Raw genomic sequence first — 16,323 nt, 5'->3', positions numbered from 1 at the left:
CAGAGAGAGTTAAGAGGTCCAAGCTCAGCACTGCAAAGCAGTTTCCTCAGTACTGTTTGTGAAGGGGAAGCTACGAGGCAGACGTGTGCCTCATCTCCCAGCTGAATGCCAGTAATGCATTACAGGGATACTGTTACATCGTGTGTAAACGGCTCGCTGTGACAGAAAGCATTCTCCGTGATATAGATTATTTTTGGATGTGCTCAGCCACTTTAAACCAGTTGTTTTAACAATTCTGAACACCCTCCTCCAAATTCATGACTGGGGAGCCCATATTGCAATATAGATTTCTCAGTGCACAGGAACTTTTTACTACATTACTGAGTAAAAATGGGGTTTACTTCAATAACCTGCAGATCCCTGTTGTCCGTTTTGCCCCAAGCTCACCCACGAAACCCAGGCAGTCAATCCCTAGTGAAATCAGCTGGGACCCTACAGAGAGCCCGCTGCAGAACCTGGCTGAAGCTAACTAGCACAGACTTCAGAGACTGCAGCCCTACCAAGCTGCAGAGGGCTGCCTACAACCTGTGACAGAGCTGTGCATGTGCTGTCAGCGTCTTCAGACATCACAAGCCAAGCACGTGAACACAGCACTGTATTCGAGTCAACCCACACCCAACCAAATCCAATCTGGAAAGGTGAATTTTCTTGGGTACCTACTGCAGACTTGCATCCCACTGCTTGTAATATTTACCTGATTATTTTAAAGAAGACCAGATTGTTAATTGTCTGCCAGGCAAAAATGAAAGCTTTTTTATAAAATCTCTGGCATAATTACCTCTGGGAAGGAATGGGGCAGTTGCAGACATTTGCTGGCTCTCCTTTTACAACAGGACTAATTTTTCCATCCTCTCTTCACATTGCTCAAAGGCAGCAGGTAGCCTGTACTTTGGCAGGAGGCTCTTTTAGATGACACTTCAATACAAAGGTTATGGCTTGCAGCAATGCCAGTGAGCTGTGCTTGGGTTTTTATTTTTAAAGTTCTGGTCGGTTTTTAATGCGATATCTGATGTCCTGCATGAAGAGATATAACGTTATCACCAAAATCAGCTATGTAATAGCTTTGAAAAATGTGGTTTATACAAAACGTTGACTAGCGTTAACTAAAAATGTTAACTCACGTACAGAGCTGCAGAGTGCTTCCAGTTGGCAGTGATACTGAACCACATTTTGGAAGGCATTTACATGCCTCAAGGTAGAGAGAAAAAACTATTAGACTTTCTAGAAGTATCCAGCTCTGAGCACTTAAATATTTTTGAAACATGCAGCCTTATTGTCACGTGCTTTGAAGTATTGTGAATGGCACTCAGCATTGATGCTGTTAAATTAAGCAATCATCTCTAATGATTAGCTGTTATTTTTAACTGCCTTGGTAGAAAGATTCAGCCATATAACTCTATCAGGTACTTGGCTGAAACTGTTACTGAGGACAAAAAGAAATACTGACAAATACCACCATGAATGAATGCAGTCCTTGTATTCATATTTCTCCAAACTATTGCTTAGCAACGGTCGCTCTACAAAAGCTAAGAAATGCAGTTGGAGAAGACCGCAGCTACCAGCTACTTCTTTCAAAACTTTTGTAGCTACAGGTTACAGCATCCTTCTCAGCAGCTTAAAAAAGCAGAGTAAAACCAGCCCCTGCTAGACTCTGTACAGATTATTATGTTTATTAAAGCCAATTAACCCAAACAAAGAAGAGGCTTCATGCACTAAGTATACAGCCAAGCGTTTTAGGTAGTTTTTACAACTGATTCGTAGCTTTTTCTAAACCTTTGTTGCTATATCACTCAAGAAACTACGAGAACCTGATCAGATGCAGTGCGTCACCGTTCATAGAAAGGAAACCGAAGCAGTACAGCAAAGCTACCCCCTAACAGTGCTGCTCAGGGTACTATTAAGTTACTCCAACATAAGCTACTAGATTCAGTCCTCTGCCTTTTTTAACACTTGAGCTTCTAGTTCTGTCAAGTTTTTTGTTTGTTTGTTTTTCCTACCGTCTAGATGTCACTTTTTTCTGTTCCTCCTCATTCATACAAGTCTCCCGGTCGCGTTCAGCCTCTTGAGTGTACAAAGCTGTCCTCAAATTGATGCCTTGCAGCCAACTTCACTTCTGAAACGAGTGTACTGCACCGTCATTGAAGTCCCCGGGAAGCCAGAGAGCCTGTCTGAGCACAGAGCCTGACCTTTAGCATGCTCACAGCTTCCTACACCACAAGCGATCATGCTACACTTACTGTCTTTTATTTACTTTTTAAAGTACTCAACTCCTTCTGGACAAACGACACATTTTTTTTTGCACATTAAAAAGCAACAACAAACAAAATAACCTCTCCAACAGCCAGGGACACACTTCCTCCCTTAATCACTTTCATCAGGAGGAATTTAAATAAATTAGCACTCAATTAACACCTGCTGTGTAGATTTAGTTCGCAAATACTGAGTTGATGTTTAAATACAAACCCTAAATGTGGATTAACTCTTGAAGACGGCTGTGCTGAAAGGCTCACCCGTACACTGAAGGGAGAGAAGAGGAAAGTTAAAGCCCACACACAGCCTGAGCTGCTGTGCTTACAGGGCTGGAGGTTTTTTAAACAATAGCGTGCGTGTTAGGCAACAGTTGCTAAAGTATAATTAAGACACTTAAAAACTATAATGATAATTTAAGGTGTAATTAAGCAATAAAGCCTTTGATCAAAGGGATACAAATCACCTAATCTACCAGCAGGATCTGTTGCTGTTCTGGTGAAAACAGCCGAGCTGGATCTTTAATTCCGAGTTAACACCCATAATAATACCCACAACTAACAATATACCATCAAATAACATTTTGCCATCAAGTATACTTAACTTGTGTTATTCAGTGAAGGACTGATGCTTCAGGCACACGTCTGATAATTTCACCCCCACGAGTGATGCCACAGCTTTCGATTGTGCAAGGAGCCCCGGGTACCGCTGCACACTATGGCCAGTGGGTGCTGCTGCGGGGTTACTTCACCTGCATTTATGTCGAGCTTCTGATATCTGCTGTTTTTAAGCCTTAAAAGCAGTGCCAAGTTTTATCACTACAGGGGCAATTAGCTGCTGTAGCTAACAGTTACGGTACCTGGAGAAAGGAGGAGTTTCACTGAGATGCTTAACAAAGCAGGATTTGGGGGTGTCTCAGCACATTGCAGCAGCCCTCTGCTGCTGCCTGCTACAGGCAAAAGCTGCTCTTCTGATCAGCACCTGCAGACTTCTTCAGTTCTTTCTCCTGCTTAGTCCCAGGATGTCGCAGGGAGCAAGGCTGACCCTCAGCAGTTTGATCGGTGGGGAGAGCCGGGAGCTCCATGCCCACTGCCACCGCCAGCTTGGGCGACCCTGGAAAACCACAGACTTCACAAACAAAGCCTCAGCTGCCGACTGCATGGAGTGGGATCAAATACCTGGGCTCTGGGAACACCCACGGCTGCTCAAAGTCATGGCCCTGACAGCGAAGCCACTCATCCCACTGCAGGCATGCAGGGCTGAGCCCCAGGGAACCATCCCAGCACCGGCCCTTTAGGAGGGCCTTGTCTCAGCTCCCCAAGTGAGCGGGGTCTGGGCCTCACTCCTGGAGGGGCTCAGCTCCTCCGTGAGCCTTGGAGGCCCAGCCTGGCCGTGGGGCATGGACACAAGGAGTTGGGGATGCTAGGACACAGGGTAGGGAGATGCAAGGGCATATGGCACGGGCACAGGACACGGTGACGCAAGGGCACGGTGCTGCCATGAGGGCAGGTTTTACCGCTGCCCACACTACGTGATTTGCTGACCACAGGCACCTGCCAAAAAATGAGGCTCTGGCCCTTAAATGAAGTGCCCCCGAGAGAGCTGGGCTGGTAGAGACTCTTATTCTGACACTGGTGTAGCTGGAGGACAGGCAGGTCCAGCAGTGTCATTTGTTGGCAGCACATTAAAGTCTCTGGTCTTATAATGCTACGCAGAGGGCTACTATGACAGTCTGTGTCAGTGAATGACGGCCCCTTCCCAAAATACTGGTTAAAGCCCAGGTGACAACTTCTAGGCTGTAGGTAAGGTTGTGTTTTTTTTTTTCCATCATTTTTTATTTCAAATCTGCTACTGAGCTGGCATGAGAAATTGCAGTGCGATGGGTAATGCTATGATAAAAACGTACCCTTAAGGTACTGTGGGTGCAGAGAAGGGAAAAATATGTTGTTTTTTGAAAGAAAGCAAAGTGTTTCTTACTGCTCTTTGTTTTCATCTGGTAAAGTCAAAAGTCTACTGTTTGTTTTCCAAATCAAGGTGGAATGATTTGAGGGAAACGTAACTTAGCCCTTGCTGCGATGGGTGGATCTGTGCATCATGGGGCAGTGTACATTTAGGATCTTATTTTACTGCGGTATTCTAGAAAAGAAAGTAAAGGTCACTTTCTGTACATAGCCTGTAGATGAAATGAATGAACCTGTACACAGGCAGTGATATCAAAGTGGTACAAAAACAAGATTCAACAAGTTTTTTGCGCTAGTGAATGAGAACGTAGTTTGGATATGCTCCAAAAATTTGAGCTGGCTTCAAATTCCAAGAACACGACAAGGGGAAAACCTGAGAATTTTTACTACAAAACCTGTTAACTTACTGTTAATTTACAACTAACATTGGTAACAATTTTTAGGAAATGAAATCTTTAAATCTTCATAAAACAAAAGCAATGTCTTCAGCTGATCTCCCTCCAAGGAATTTCTGACCCCGTGGATCCCTTCTTTGGGCTCTCCAATGGGAGGAATACAATATACTGTGTATATATAGCAGCAAAACAGCTGATCTCAGTGGGGCAAGATTACAATTTTTTCCAGCACATGTAACTGTGTGGATTTACATTCTCATTTTTTATTAGTAGCTTTTCATTTATTTGGGGAGGAGGGGGGGCTGATATTTATTTATCCTGGAGCTGAAGTTAGTTGTCAGTCTTAACAAACTTAGTAAGTTTGCTTAAATGAAACATTCCTCTTCTGTAAATTGATGGGATACCAGGTTTAGATATCAATGACTTCCAAAATAAATGGAGGACCTCTAAGCTGCTTCGCGTGCCCTGCTTTATCCTGTGGCTCTGTCATTCTGGCAATTATTAGCCACAACAGCAAGTCTCAGGAAATCTCTCTGAACAGAAAAACACGGTCCTTGGCAATCCGAAATCTCAATCTGATATAAAAAGCTCTGAGTTCAAAAATTTGGTGATGGGTTGTTGCAATAAGCCAATTGCTATTTCTTTCAGAAATTACTGGGCTCTTGCAGATAGGATAGCCATGGTGAGCACTGCAGCTGGGTCTGATGGAGTGCGTGACTTATTATTTTAACCTGAAATGTTTGTATCGTTTTAAAATAGCTCTAATCAATCCTAAATCGTCTTATTTTAAGCTTAAGCCTTAACTGTCAACTGCCTGAGCATAGTATTCTTTGGACTGCTAATGACTGCTCACAACACGGTATTTTTGCAAGTTAAATTGTGATGTACAATTTACTTTATCTGTATTGTCTTCCTTAAGGGAAAATCCACACCAAGACAGCCTCTATTCTGCAAGGCCAGGGTTCCATTCTATCCAGGAGCCCAGCCAAGAAAGCTTTCGTGGCCTACCAGCTAGTTTTTACCCGTCACCTATCCAAAGCCAGTTATCACCAACAAAAACCCAGGACAGTCGTGAAACTTCTCCTATGAGTGTCCATAATTTCCCATCCGTTTCCTCTATGTGCCAACCAACCATGTTTAACTACGAACGTCCAAAACACTTTATCCAGTCTAAGAATGTGTGTCAAGGGCAACAGCAGCCTCCGGGACCTGCAACCTCTACAGAGCCGAGCAGACAAATCAAACAGTCCTCCATTCTAATACAGCCTCGTAACCCTAGCGGGCAGAAATTCTCCTCCTCGTCATCGCTGAGCTCTTCAATCACGCTCTCCTCACCTTCCTGTAGTGCCCCTAAGGAATCCACATATCCCATCACGCCTGCATCTGCGCAGTCTCCTGCTAGCTCATCATCCGGGCAACGGCTTATATCCATGCCTAACCAACCCCCCGCAGCATTCCTGTGCTCAGTGCTACCCTCGCAGCCTGATTATAACAGCCAAACTCCTCCCGGGGAACCTCAGTAAGTATACACAGGCTGCTAACTTCCCCTCGCTTTCATCTGGCCTGGCCTGGCCTCTCCTGTGCACTGCCCAACCTGACCCCAACCCGGCCAGCTTGGCCGAAGCCAATGGTCCGGCTCCCATTGACTTCTGATGAGCGAGGCAGGGCTTTGCATGCGTGAAGTGAGGCGGGTTAGGAGGCTGAGTGCTTGCCCTTGGTGTCTCTGTGGGAAAGACGGGGATAAATGAGGAATTAAACTGCCCGGCAGTCACACCACCGGCTGTTGCACATGTTTGTTGGGCTCAATTTGAATGGTTTAGTGTGATTTGGTGGAAGTCACTTGTTTAACGGTATCCAGAACAGAAGATGGGCGACCATCTCGAACTTCTCTTAACAAACATGCCCAGTGAACAGCAAGGAAGGCAGCAGTATGTTTCACATACAAACAACGTTAAGATTCCTAGTAAGTTTCGGCAGAATTTTCAGGCTCTACATCATGATGGGACTCTACGCTTCCCTACGATACAGTTTTCATTAATCATACGTACTAGCAGAAGGGCAGCCACTTCAAAATTTTACCCCTCAAGACCAAAGACCAAATTCTTTCCTGAATAAGTATTATATCATTTTGCCTTTGGGCTGCAATCCAAATACCTCCCAAGGTCAGTGAAATCTCAAAGGGAGCTAGGTCTTGCCTTCTTACCAACTTGTACTCCTGCCAATATTAGCTGGAGGTCCCAGGTAAGTCAGTGCAGAATATCCAGCAGAGGGTATTAGAAAGGTGCTAGGGGCAGGGGGCTCATGCTGACCTGGGTATAAATACAGGTTTAAGTGTCAGTTTGTATTCAGGAAATCTAAACGTTTCTAGGTTGGGTTTTTTTGTTCTTCTTTTTTGGGGGGTGTTTTTTGGAGCACAGCACTCTGGGAAGGTGAGACCAAGTGGGCTAGCTGGGACAGTGAGAAGAGCTTTTTAAAAGTCCTGCAGGAGTCCTTGTGGGTTAGGTATGCATCAGGAGTAACTGCTGGGATTTGTGTATGTGGGGGAGGCTGGCTGTTTTAATAGCCAAGGGCTTTGGTACCTCACTATGCCTTTCATATAAGCTGCTCCAAAGAACTAAATGCAGCATCCTGTGAGTTGAGAAATTATTTTCCTAATTATTATACAGATGGGTAAATGGGGCATGAGACTTAATTAATCTGTTGGGCAACTTATTAAGTTATAACTTGGGCAAGCTATTAAGTCTGACTAGTTCTGGAACACACATGAGAATTATAACTCTTCTGCCATATTGTAATCAGGGGACCAAAATCCTAAGCAACCAAGGCAAGAGGAATTAGATGCAAATAACTATGAGGCCCTGCTGTGTTTAAGGAACGGGGTTAGATCCTGTCAGCACAGAGTGCTGTGACCTGTTGCAGACCTTCATAAGCTGGTGAGGGATGCTCCTCTTTTCCTAGCACCTTTCAGAATCAAGTCTACTATATATCTTGCTGCCAGAGCCGAGACTTCATCGTCTCTTGACTACAGATTACAGGAGCAGGCTATGTAGGCATTGTAGCATGAGCACATAAAGACTCCTGTGGGATAAGCTTAGTTATAGAACATCTGAAGAAGAAGATAGTAAATCATTTGTTCACACATAATGAACTAGTTTGTGACCCTGCCTGGATTTGGAGCACCAGGAGCCTTTTTAGCAATTGAAATTGTATAGGAGTGCAGTTCCCAACTGAGAACTCTCTCCTAGAGAGACTCTCCAAGCTCAGTGGAGCTCTCAAAACACTGCTAGCCTGGCTGCGTGCATTCAAACCAGGACAGAGGCCACTGCAAGATTTAGGGATGCTGAATGGTGACCCACAGAAAGCTACTGTGACAGTGCTGTGGGATGACACTGAACGACTTAATTAGACAATGATGCTTCCCCTTAAGTTTTTCATCCTCAGTCATGCCACCTAGCCTATCTATCCCCCAAACTCTTTATAGGTTCCTTTGAACCACAGTTTCTAGGTAGCAGATTGACATTTGTGTCTATAGCGAACAGCCAAGCAAGCCTACAGGAATAACTCTGTTTTCTTTTCCTGCATGAGTAGTTACTCAAAACCAATGTATAACAAACAAGCTAGCATCAACTCTATGCAGAAGACATCTGACCAAGAAATTCGAGGAACAAAAGAGGCCCTCATCCAGGACTTGGAAAAGAAACTCCGATGCAAAGACAACCTTCTCCAGAATGGCAACCAGGTAAGGGAAAGCTGCTGATTAAAGAACCGGTTTGCTCTGCCCAGGGTTCACCCTGCGCACCAATCCACGAGTTGATAAGCTATCCAAATCATTAGAAACTTGGAGAAATACCAATACTTAAAAGCTTATTCTAGAGAGTATCATCACATGTGGTAAACCTCTGACTTTTTATACAAACAATAGCAAATCAAAGAAAACGTGACCTTTTATCACAAAGTCTGTGAGCTATAAGAGGGCCTTAGACTCAGTGCCTATCTATTCATTCTGTGAAGGGACAAAATATAATCCTCTAGGTCAAGAAATCCAAACCTTGGTGACAAAAATTGCTTACCAGTTGGGAAGCACATTGCAACAAACTGGAGTAAGGAGGTCTCTCTTGCAAGATGCAACCTTCCTGCTGGCTGGAGCCAGACTAGTAAAATCCCAGTGTTCATAGTTCCTATCTTCTTTTTCCTGAAATAGAAATGGGTTTTGCCATTACTGTCAGTCTAAAAAGGCTTGTGACATATATATAGTCTTAAACATTGAAGGAAAAATAACGTCAGGTCAAATGCGTCCCTAACAGGAATGTTCTATCTGCTGTAAGAAAGTTTGCCATTGCAAGCCAGCCTTTCTTCCCATAGGAAGCCAGGCTAAAAATAAGGCTTATGCAATCACCACTGTCCTCCTCCCCTTGTCCTCCAACAATGTCTGACCCAACTGGCTGCTCTCAGCCACACTTAATCTCAGCAACAGCGATCTCAGGGATAGTATGCTCCCGCAGGTTTTGCAAAAGGTCTGTCTTGCTCTCTTCTAATGAAAAGTCCCCCAAGCCTTTTCAGATTCTTATCTATACAGGAGTAATCACATATATATCCTGTACATGAGATAAACTTAGTCAGTTTGTCCTCACCTCATAAATCCAAACCCAAGACAAACTCTTGGGAAGCCAAGTTTCAGGTGTTTTGGTGTTTGTAGGAGTAACACATGGGAGTAGAGGGCAGTAGGATCTAGCCTCTAGCTCCTGAAGTAAATCCACAGCTGAATGACTTGGGAAGTTTTCCCAGTGCTAACAGAACGGTACCCTGGGACTTACTCTGGCTTCCGAGATAATGCCATCAGTTACCCATAAATAATCCCAGTGCAGAAAAAAAAGAGGCGTGGAAGGCCACAGATGGCATTAGAGAGGCTTTGATGAACAGGCAGTTTAATCTTTTATGCATTTCAGTGCTGTATATATTGAGGCTGACTTCAGTAGGCATCACAGACTGCAAACCTGCTGGAACACAAGTAGTGTTTCTATTCAGCCACTGCTTTCGTTGACAACACCCTGACTTTGTGGCATATTAATACGCTCTTACAAGATGAACTGAAATAGTAAATGGACTTATGACAAGAATTCCGCTCTGCTCTGCTTTTAGCGATTAACTTATGAAGAAAGAATGGCTCGCAGGCTGCTAGGACCAGAAAACGCTGCATCTGTGTTTGAAGCACAAAGTGAAGATATGCAGAACGCACAGGTAAATGGGGCCTCTCTCTAGAGCAGCAATTTCCTGGTGGTGGTGAGGTGAACTGCTTATACTTAACGAGGATGGATGGAGAGATGGTGTTTTCTTGGTACCGGTGCAGGAGAGGGAAGGGAAGAGCTTTTGCTAGCAAAAGCACAGTTGGGATTTGGGTTTGGGGGAGGTGATGGTGGAGGGGTTGCGGTTTAAGCACCGAGTGCTGGCAGTACTTACACCATCCCCTTGCTGGGCCTGATCTGTAGGAATGACCTCTCTAGGGAGGAATTGCAACAGCTGCTACCCAGCCTCAGCACCCTGCCTGTCACAGAAGCACAGTGAGGGACCCAGGTACCCACTCTAACAGCCTGAGCTCTGCCTTGGCCAGGACAGCAAGATTTACACCTGTCGCTGTTTGGAGTCAGTGACTTTGACTACAGGAGGTCAGGGCTGTGGGGAGGGATTGGTTGGGTTTTATCCCTTCCAGAAGCTTGCAATGATTAACAGAAGACAAAGCAGTTATTTTAGCAGCCCACATGCTGATAGCCAAGAATCTATTACTACTAGCATGTTCAAAAACATTTTAGTTTGGGACTTGCATCATTCATGGGTTATTCAGAACAGGCCAGTTAAAAGCTCTCTCTGGCACTTCTGTGATCAAAGTTACTGGAAATATCTGTGATGTGGCACTGGACACCTGTGCTGCCAAAGAAAACATCCCTCCTGCTGCATGCATGCAGAGAGCTAGCAGGCAGGCATTCATCTTTCCAAATGCAGTTAGCAAAACTCTTCAACGCAAGAGACACTTAAGATCACAGCAAGGGTGGAATACACAGTTTGAGCTATTTCTCCCCAGCAATCACCTGACAAAAGCAGACAAGAAAGGAACATGCTGGATATCAGAGAGGGAGACCTCATTTTATTTTACATGAAAATGCTCCATACAAAGTGGAAGGAGAAATTGGCTTATGTTTAGATTTTTATTTTTTAAAATTCATCATTGTATTCACTGATTCATTCAGGGAATGAAGCTAAAACTTTATTTAAAGCTAAGCCTTTACTTACATGATGCTTGCCCTGAACTGAAGGCTGATTCTATGTTTGAAGTTTAAACCCAGGCTTGTGTTCCACAGGAATGGGCTACAGAGTGCAGAACCAAGCACCATAATGGCAAACACCCCAGAAATGTCCATGTAGCATTTCCTCTGGCTGATTCCATTGCTAAAACGAGTCACCAGTGATAGATAAACTCTGCTTATATTTTCCAAATATCCAAGCTCCTATCAGGAATCAGTCCTAGGTACTTTAGCAGATTTACTCATGTGATTGTGGAGCTGTCAGTAAGCTTACTTGGTGCTGTGATGTAGAAAGAAAAATATTTTCCAGCTCCGCATGTGTTCAGTGCTAGTGGTACCATATTTAAGTGGGCACAATACTATGTTCTTGCCAGTGATTCCACTTCTATTCCTGCTATTGGGAAGGACATTCTGTACTGAGCTCTCATTTTAGATACTGCCAGCAGCACTACTCCCCTCTAACAAAGGTTATTGGCTTGCCAAAGGCCCAGTGTGCCAAACGAAGCTGCTGCACCTATCACCTGTGCAGAGTGACAAGAAGCTGGCCTATTAATAGTACTTGTTGCTAGCACAGCAAAAAGTCTAGGGTGAAAAGAGAGCACGTGTGCATATGATGTAAGTTTCTTTACATCTTAACCCAACAACTTCTAAGCATTCAGTGTGCTTTAAGGAGCAATATACTAATTCAAAATGGCTTCTCATTTGGCTTGTAGGTTAAACTCCCTCTGTAAATTAATTCACCTTTTGTTTTCCTCTTTCCAAGCACCAGAACGCAGAGAACATCAGGCTGCAGGTTCCTACAACACATGTAAGGTAATGCATAAACCTGTGCTGTGCTGCTCTTCAAGATCTTATTTCAAACATTTCTAGACAATGCCAGCATTCCTTTGCTTTTCATTTTTCCTGAAGTAGTAATTACTAAACTCATTTACTTCCTTTCAACTAAAATGCTACTTGTGGATGGCTGCTGAAGCCTGTGGTGTTAAAGCAGTCAATTCTAAGCATAACACTCAATTTTGAAAGACTTGGATCTAGGGCAAATATGTGCCATAGTCTAGAAAATACTTTTCTAGTCAAAGCAAGGCCCAACAATGTAAATGATGAAACACAGCCTGATGAAACACAGCCCACATTGTTCTTGTAAATTCTTTTGGATATTAGGCCAAAGACGAGTTTTCCTATGTTATGCTTCTGTGTTAAACTGAATAACTTCAGCAAGGTAAGTGGTTCATCAATACTCATGCCTTACAGCTGAAAGACAACCAGAACTGTAGTGTTGGGTTCCTAAACCTCCTGAGTGACTCAGCACTGCAGTGAGATCTGTGCTATGGTAACCTTTATACAACTGTTACTGTCCTCGTTTTAGGAGCAGACCATCCTCAAGAGGAGACGAGCGTGGCCGTGACGCAATTCAGGAGAAGTTTTTTCAACCACGTTTTACACAAGTGCCAGAAGATGTCATTATTGAGGAGGGGCGATTCTGCAGGCTCGACTTCAAAGTAATGCCAGCCTTTCACTTTCAGTCCCCTTAGCTGTGTGGTGTGTGTGGCATGAACAGATCTCTGAGCTGCAGCGCCTCTGTGGCTTGATGAGCCAGAGCACTAACAGCAGGTTGCACAGGGTCTCTCCAGGCAGAGTAAAGCTGGTAACAGAAGATGGGTAAATGTGTCAACGTTTTCCCTTGGAAAATGTAAGTGGGATTGGCTGCATAAGAGTATGGCTAAAGCTAAATGGTGGTAAATATGGACCACCACCGAAGACTCACTAGAGCTCAGTGACTGACTATTAAGACCTTGCTTCAAGAAATCTTTTAGAGAAGGGACCTTGTGCCCTCCACTGGGACACCCACTAGCTTCAGTGGAATGGAAACCCATCCAGCACAGCCTATGTAGGAGAGGACTGCCTGCTTTTAATGAGTCCTCTATAAGACTGTAAGTGTGCCCTGGCTGGAGCAGGTATCTGGCAAGGAAATATACTAATTACAAACAAATAGAACAGCAGAATGGCCTCAGACTGCACAGTAATTGTGCCAACCCTAGGGTAAGAAAGAACCTGGCACTTGCACATATGCAGCTTTACTACAAGTATTGTTTTCTGATTGTGCCATGACTTGTTTTTTCCCAATTGCATCCAAACGGACTTCCAATCCCTTGCCTTAAACAGAGTCAGGCAATACCTTAACGTGACCTTTAGCCATTTTGCTGCAATGTGATGGACATGGATGTTTCAGACTGTGATGGGCAACCTAGAGCATGTCTGCAAATACAGTTTATTTGCATACTTTATCAAAATTGTACTAATTTTGGCACTGCTACAGTGCTAGCTGTGAGATTACATGGGTGAGTTCCCTCCCTCCATGAACCCACTATGAACATCTTTGACTTAATCAAACCTATTTTATGGGATGGGAACAACAGGGGTTTGCAGGAATGGCATCCACTGTCCTGTAGCTAGAGCTCATCTCTGCACAGCACTTCATGAGCCTTCCTCTCTGCGCAGCACCACATCAATATTCAAAAATTAATTTTTTGTAGTATGACCATGATTTGATCACCTATATACATTAATCTCTATACAGCATTGAAGAGTTTGTATTATCTTAAAGCTTTTTAACTCTTTGCTGCTTTTCTCCCCTTCACAGGTTAGTGGGCTGCCAACCCCAGATGTGATGTGGTACCAGAACGGAAGGATGGTACATCAAGACCAGTTTCATAAAATGATTGTGTCAGAAAAGGGATTCCACTCATTTATTTTTGAAGCGGTCAAATCATCTGATGCAGGGACATATGAATGTGTGGCTGTCAACCGTGCAGGAGAAGCATCCTTTGCAGTGAAAGTGGAAGTAATTGGTAAGACAGAGAACTGATGACTATCAGACACTGAAAACCTCAGTCACCTAACGCCTTCCTCTGTGTGTTTGGGATATTAAAGCAATTACAAAGTAGAGGCAGATCTCCAGACTCAAAGTATAACAAACACTTTACCTTTTCCAAGGCTACTTCAATATATACATTTGGGATGAAATATTTCTTCAAAGCTCTTGTAGTGGGGGATTTAAACTGTGATATCCAGAATTTGGGAGTTGCTCATCTCCTAGAACTGACAGTGACTCTCCTCCTAAAGTGGGTTGTGTCTACTACACCCCTATGCACATGGGAGTTAATTACCTGTAGGCTAAGAAGTTGCTGTAGGAAATGTGCCCTCCTAAATTTAGCATTTTGAAATCTTAAAAAAAAAAAATAGCCTGATAATAATGTTCAATACTTACAGTAACTCCTCATCTTTCCTCTTTAATTTAGCAAAAGAACATCACACACCTCCAACTTTCATCTTCAAGCCACAAAGCAAAAAGGTTTTTGAAGGAGATACAGCCAGACTCGAATGCCAGATCTCTGCCATCCCAACACCTCGGATTTACTGGAAAAGAAACAATGAAATGGTACAATATAATACAGACCGAATAAGGTATCCTACCAATGAGTTGGCTATTAGTGTGTTAGGAAAACAATAACCAGTTTTTAAGTCAAATTTGAATTAGCTGCTTATTAGAAACAGTAGCTGGGGAGCTAGATATGCCCCTCGTTTATGAGGCATGATGAACCAGCCCATGTGCTGGGCAGGCGTGATGCTCAGAGCATTGTTTTGAGGACACAGCGAGAAAATGCTGTGACCAGATAGATGCCACTGGATTCCAACAGCAGTTACACAGCCCAGTGAGAAGCATGGCTATGGCACCAAGAAATGCAGTGTTCGTCATGCTATGAGGCTGTGGCAGCTGCAGAAGGGTTGTGGTGCCGCCAGAATGCTACCAAGATGTGAATTATTGGCGGCTTGTAATAACAATGCAGTGTTTACATTTTAAAAAGTTAGCAGTGCCCTTCAAGAATTGTTGAGGGCTTTCTCAGCTCCTCACACGTATACAGATTATTATTTCAATGTTTTCTCGCCTTCTCCCTGCAAGCACTTACATGTAAATACCCACTTTTTTTTTCAGCTTATTACATGACAATACTGGAAGGATTTGCCTCCTGATTCATAACGCAAACAAGAAAGATGCTGGTTGGTACACAGTGTCTGCTGTCAATGGAGCAGGAGTGGCCACATGCCATGCCAGACTGGAAGTTGCAAGTAAGTACCACCTTGTGGTGCTGTAACCACAACTTGAACAGCCACTCGCACCTGTATTCCAAATGGACCCTGCAGGTTAATCTCCCAAAGCTTGGGCTGCTGGGAGGACTTCTTTCCCAAGATAATGAACTACACAAAAATAACTAGCCCAAGAAAATTGCATGTTTGTGCAATACGATCTGATGAGTCTTTTGCAAATGGTCTGCTTCTGCTGCCTGTCCTGCTAAAGCCTACATTTTGACAGATACCAAGGAGGGTGAATGTTGTCCTTCCCATAAATTTCCAGCTTGTCTGTTAAGTTCTTTCTAAGGGTTGGCTGTTCTATGTTGCAGATTTAAAAAAAAAAAAAAAAAAAAAAAAAAAAATCAATTGGGTTGCTATACCCTGGGTTTTTCCACAGTCTGGGAAGACACTGAAAGAGGCTTTTTTCTCTCTTCCAGCACACGCAAACAAGCCAGTTCCAGCCCCAAAGCAGTTACGGGTTCGACCAACTTTTAGCAAGTATTTGGCACTTAATGGCAGAGGACTGGACGTGAAACAAGCTTTCTCACCAGAAGGAGAGTTTCAGCGTTTGGCTGAGCAGTCTGGACTGTATGAAAGTGATGAACTTTAACTGGAAATGAAGAGGAAAACTCACACCTATAAGAGACAGTTACTACATAGATGTAGTTAACCAGTGGTTGCTCTGATTAGCAAAATACCTATCTACATACTTCTACTTTGACTCTTGCACATTCTGTTGTTCCTCTTTTACCTGTTAGATTTTATTTATATGTGTTGGTGAATGTAGCCATTTACTGAGTATTGTATTTTAACTATACAGCCTAAGAAAGCAGGGCAATTAGATTTTACAGGTGTAGGTGGCTTTAGCTCCACCTGTGCGTGGTTACTTGCTAAAGTAGATTGGTTTGTACTGCTTCTCTAATATCACTCTTGATAATATCAGAACTCTGTAATGTCTGAATACTAAAACCAGATAGACTAGAGTGTTTTTATGAGGACTACTTAGAGGCAAATAAAACTTTAAATATCCACCACAGGCTATGACTCTCCCTTGATCTGTTACACTACAGCTACAGCTGCCTGGCACCACATCCAGCCCAGCAAAGCCCAATTCTTACCCTGCTGGCTCTGTAGGGGTTCCTCCTGTTCCTTCCCCCTTGTCTTCTGCCTCCTCAGAGCTACTGCAGCTCTTAGCCCTGAAACACGTCAGCGAGGCACCACCAAGATTTTTCCTTCTTGCGTGCTTGATGCAGAAGCTTCACTATATAACACAGCACTAAGGCTGCCACAACT

At 43.7% G+C, this 16,323-nt stretch overlaps 1 protein-coding gene across 2 annotated transcripts; it reads left to right on the top strand.

The window, feature by feature from the left end:
* Positions 1 to 3,873: 3,873 nt before the first annotated feature.
* Positions 3,874 to 16,062, top strand: MYOT (myotilin). 2 transcript variants are annotated; one of them, XM_035338417.1, is made up of 10 exons: positions 3,874 to 4,049; positions 5,523 to 6,122; positions 8,192 to 8,342; positions 9,743 to 9,841; positions 11,663 to 11,712; positions 12,266 to 12,398; positions 13,541 to 13,748; positions 14,199 to 14,364; positions 14,894 to 15,027; positions 15,468 to 16,062. In XM_035338417.1, exons 2-10 carry the CDS (start codon positions 5,689 to 5,691, stop codon positions 15,638 to 15,640), a joined length of 1,548 nt encoding a protein of 515 aa, XP_035194308.1. In that variant the 5' UTR covers positions 3,874 to 4,049; positions 5,523 to 5,688; the 3' UTR covers positions 15,641 to 16,062. The 2 variants fall into 2 exon arrangements, with proteins under 2 accessions (XP_035194308.1, XP_035194309.1); XM_035338418.1 differs by lacking the exon at positions 5,523 to 6,122 and having other exon boundaries at positions 3,880 to 4,049.
* The last annotated feature ends 261 nt before the right edge of the window (positions 16,063 to 16,323 follow it).

The sequence above is a fragment of the Oxyura jamaicensis genome, chromosome 13, assembly GCF_011077185.1.
Source record: "Oxyura jamaicensis isolate SHBP4307 breed ruddy duck chromosome 13, BPBGC_Ojam_1.0, whole genome shotgun sequence".
NCBI lineage: Eukaryota > Metazoa > Chordata > Aves > Anseriformes > Anatidae > Oxyura > Oxyura jamaicensis.
The sequence above is the reverse complement of the archived record's forward strand: the minus strand, read 5'-3'. Positions and strand labels throughout refer to the sequence as shown.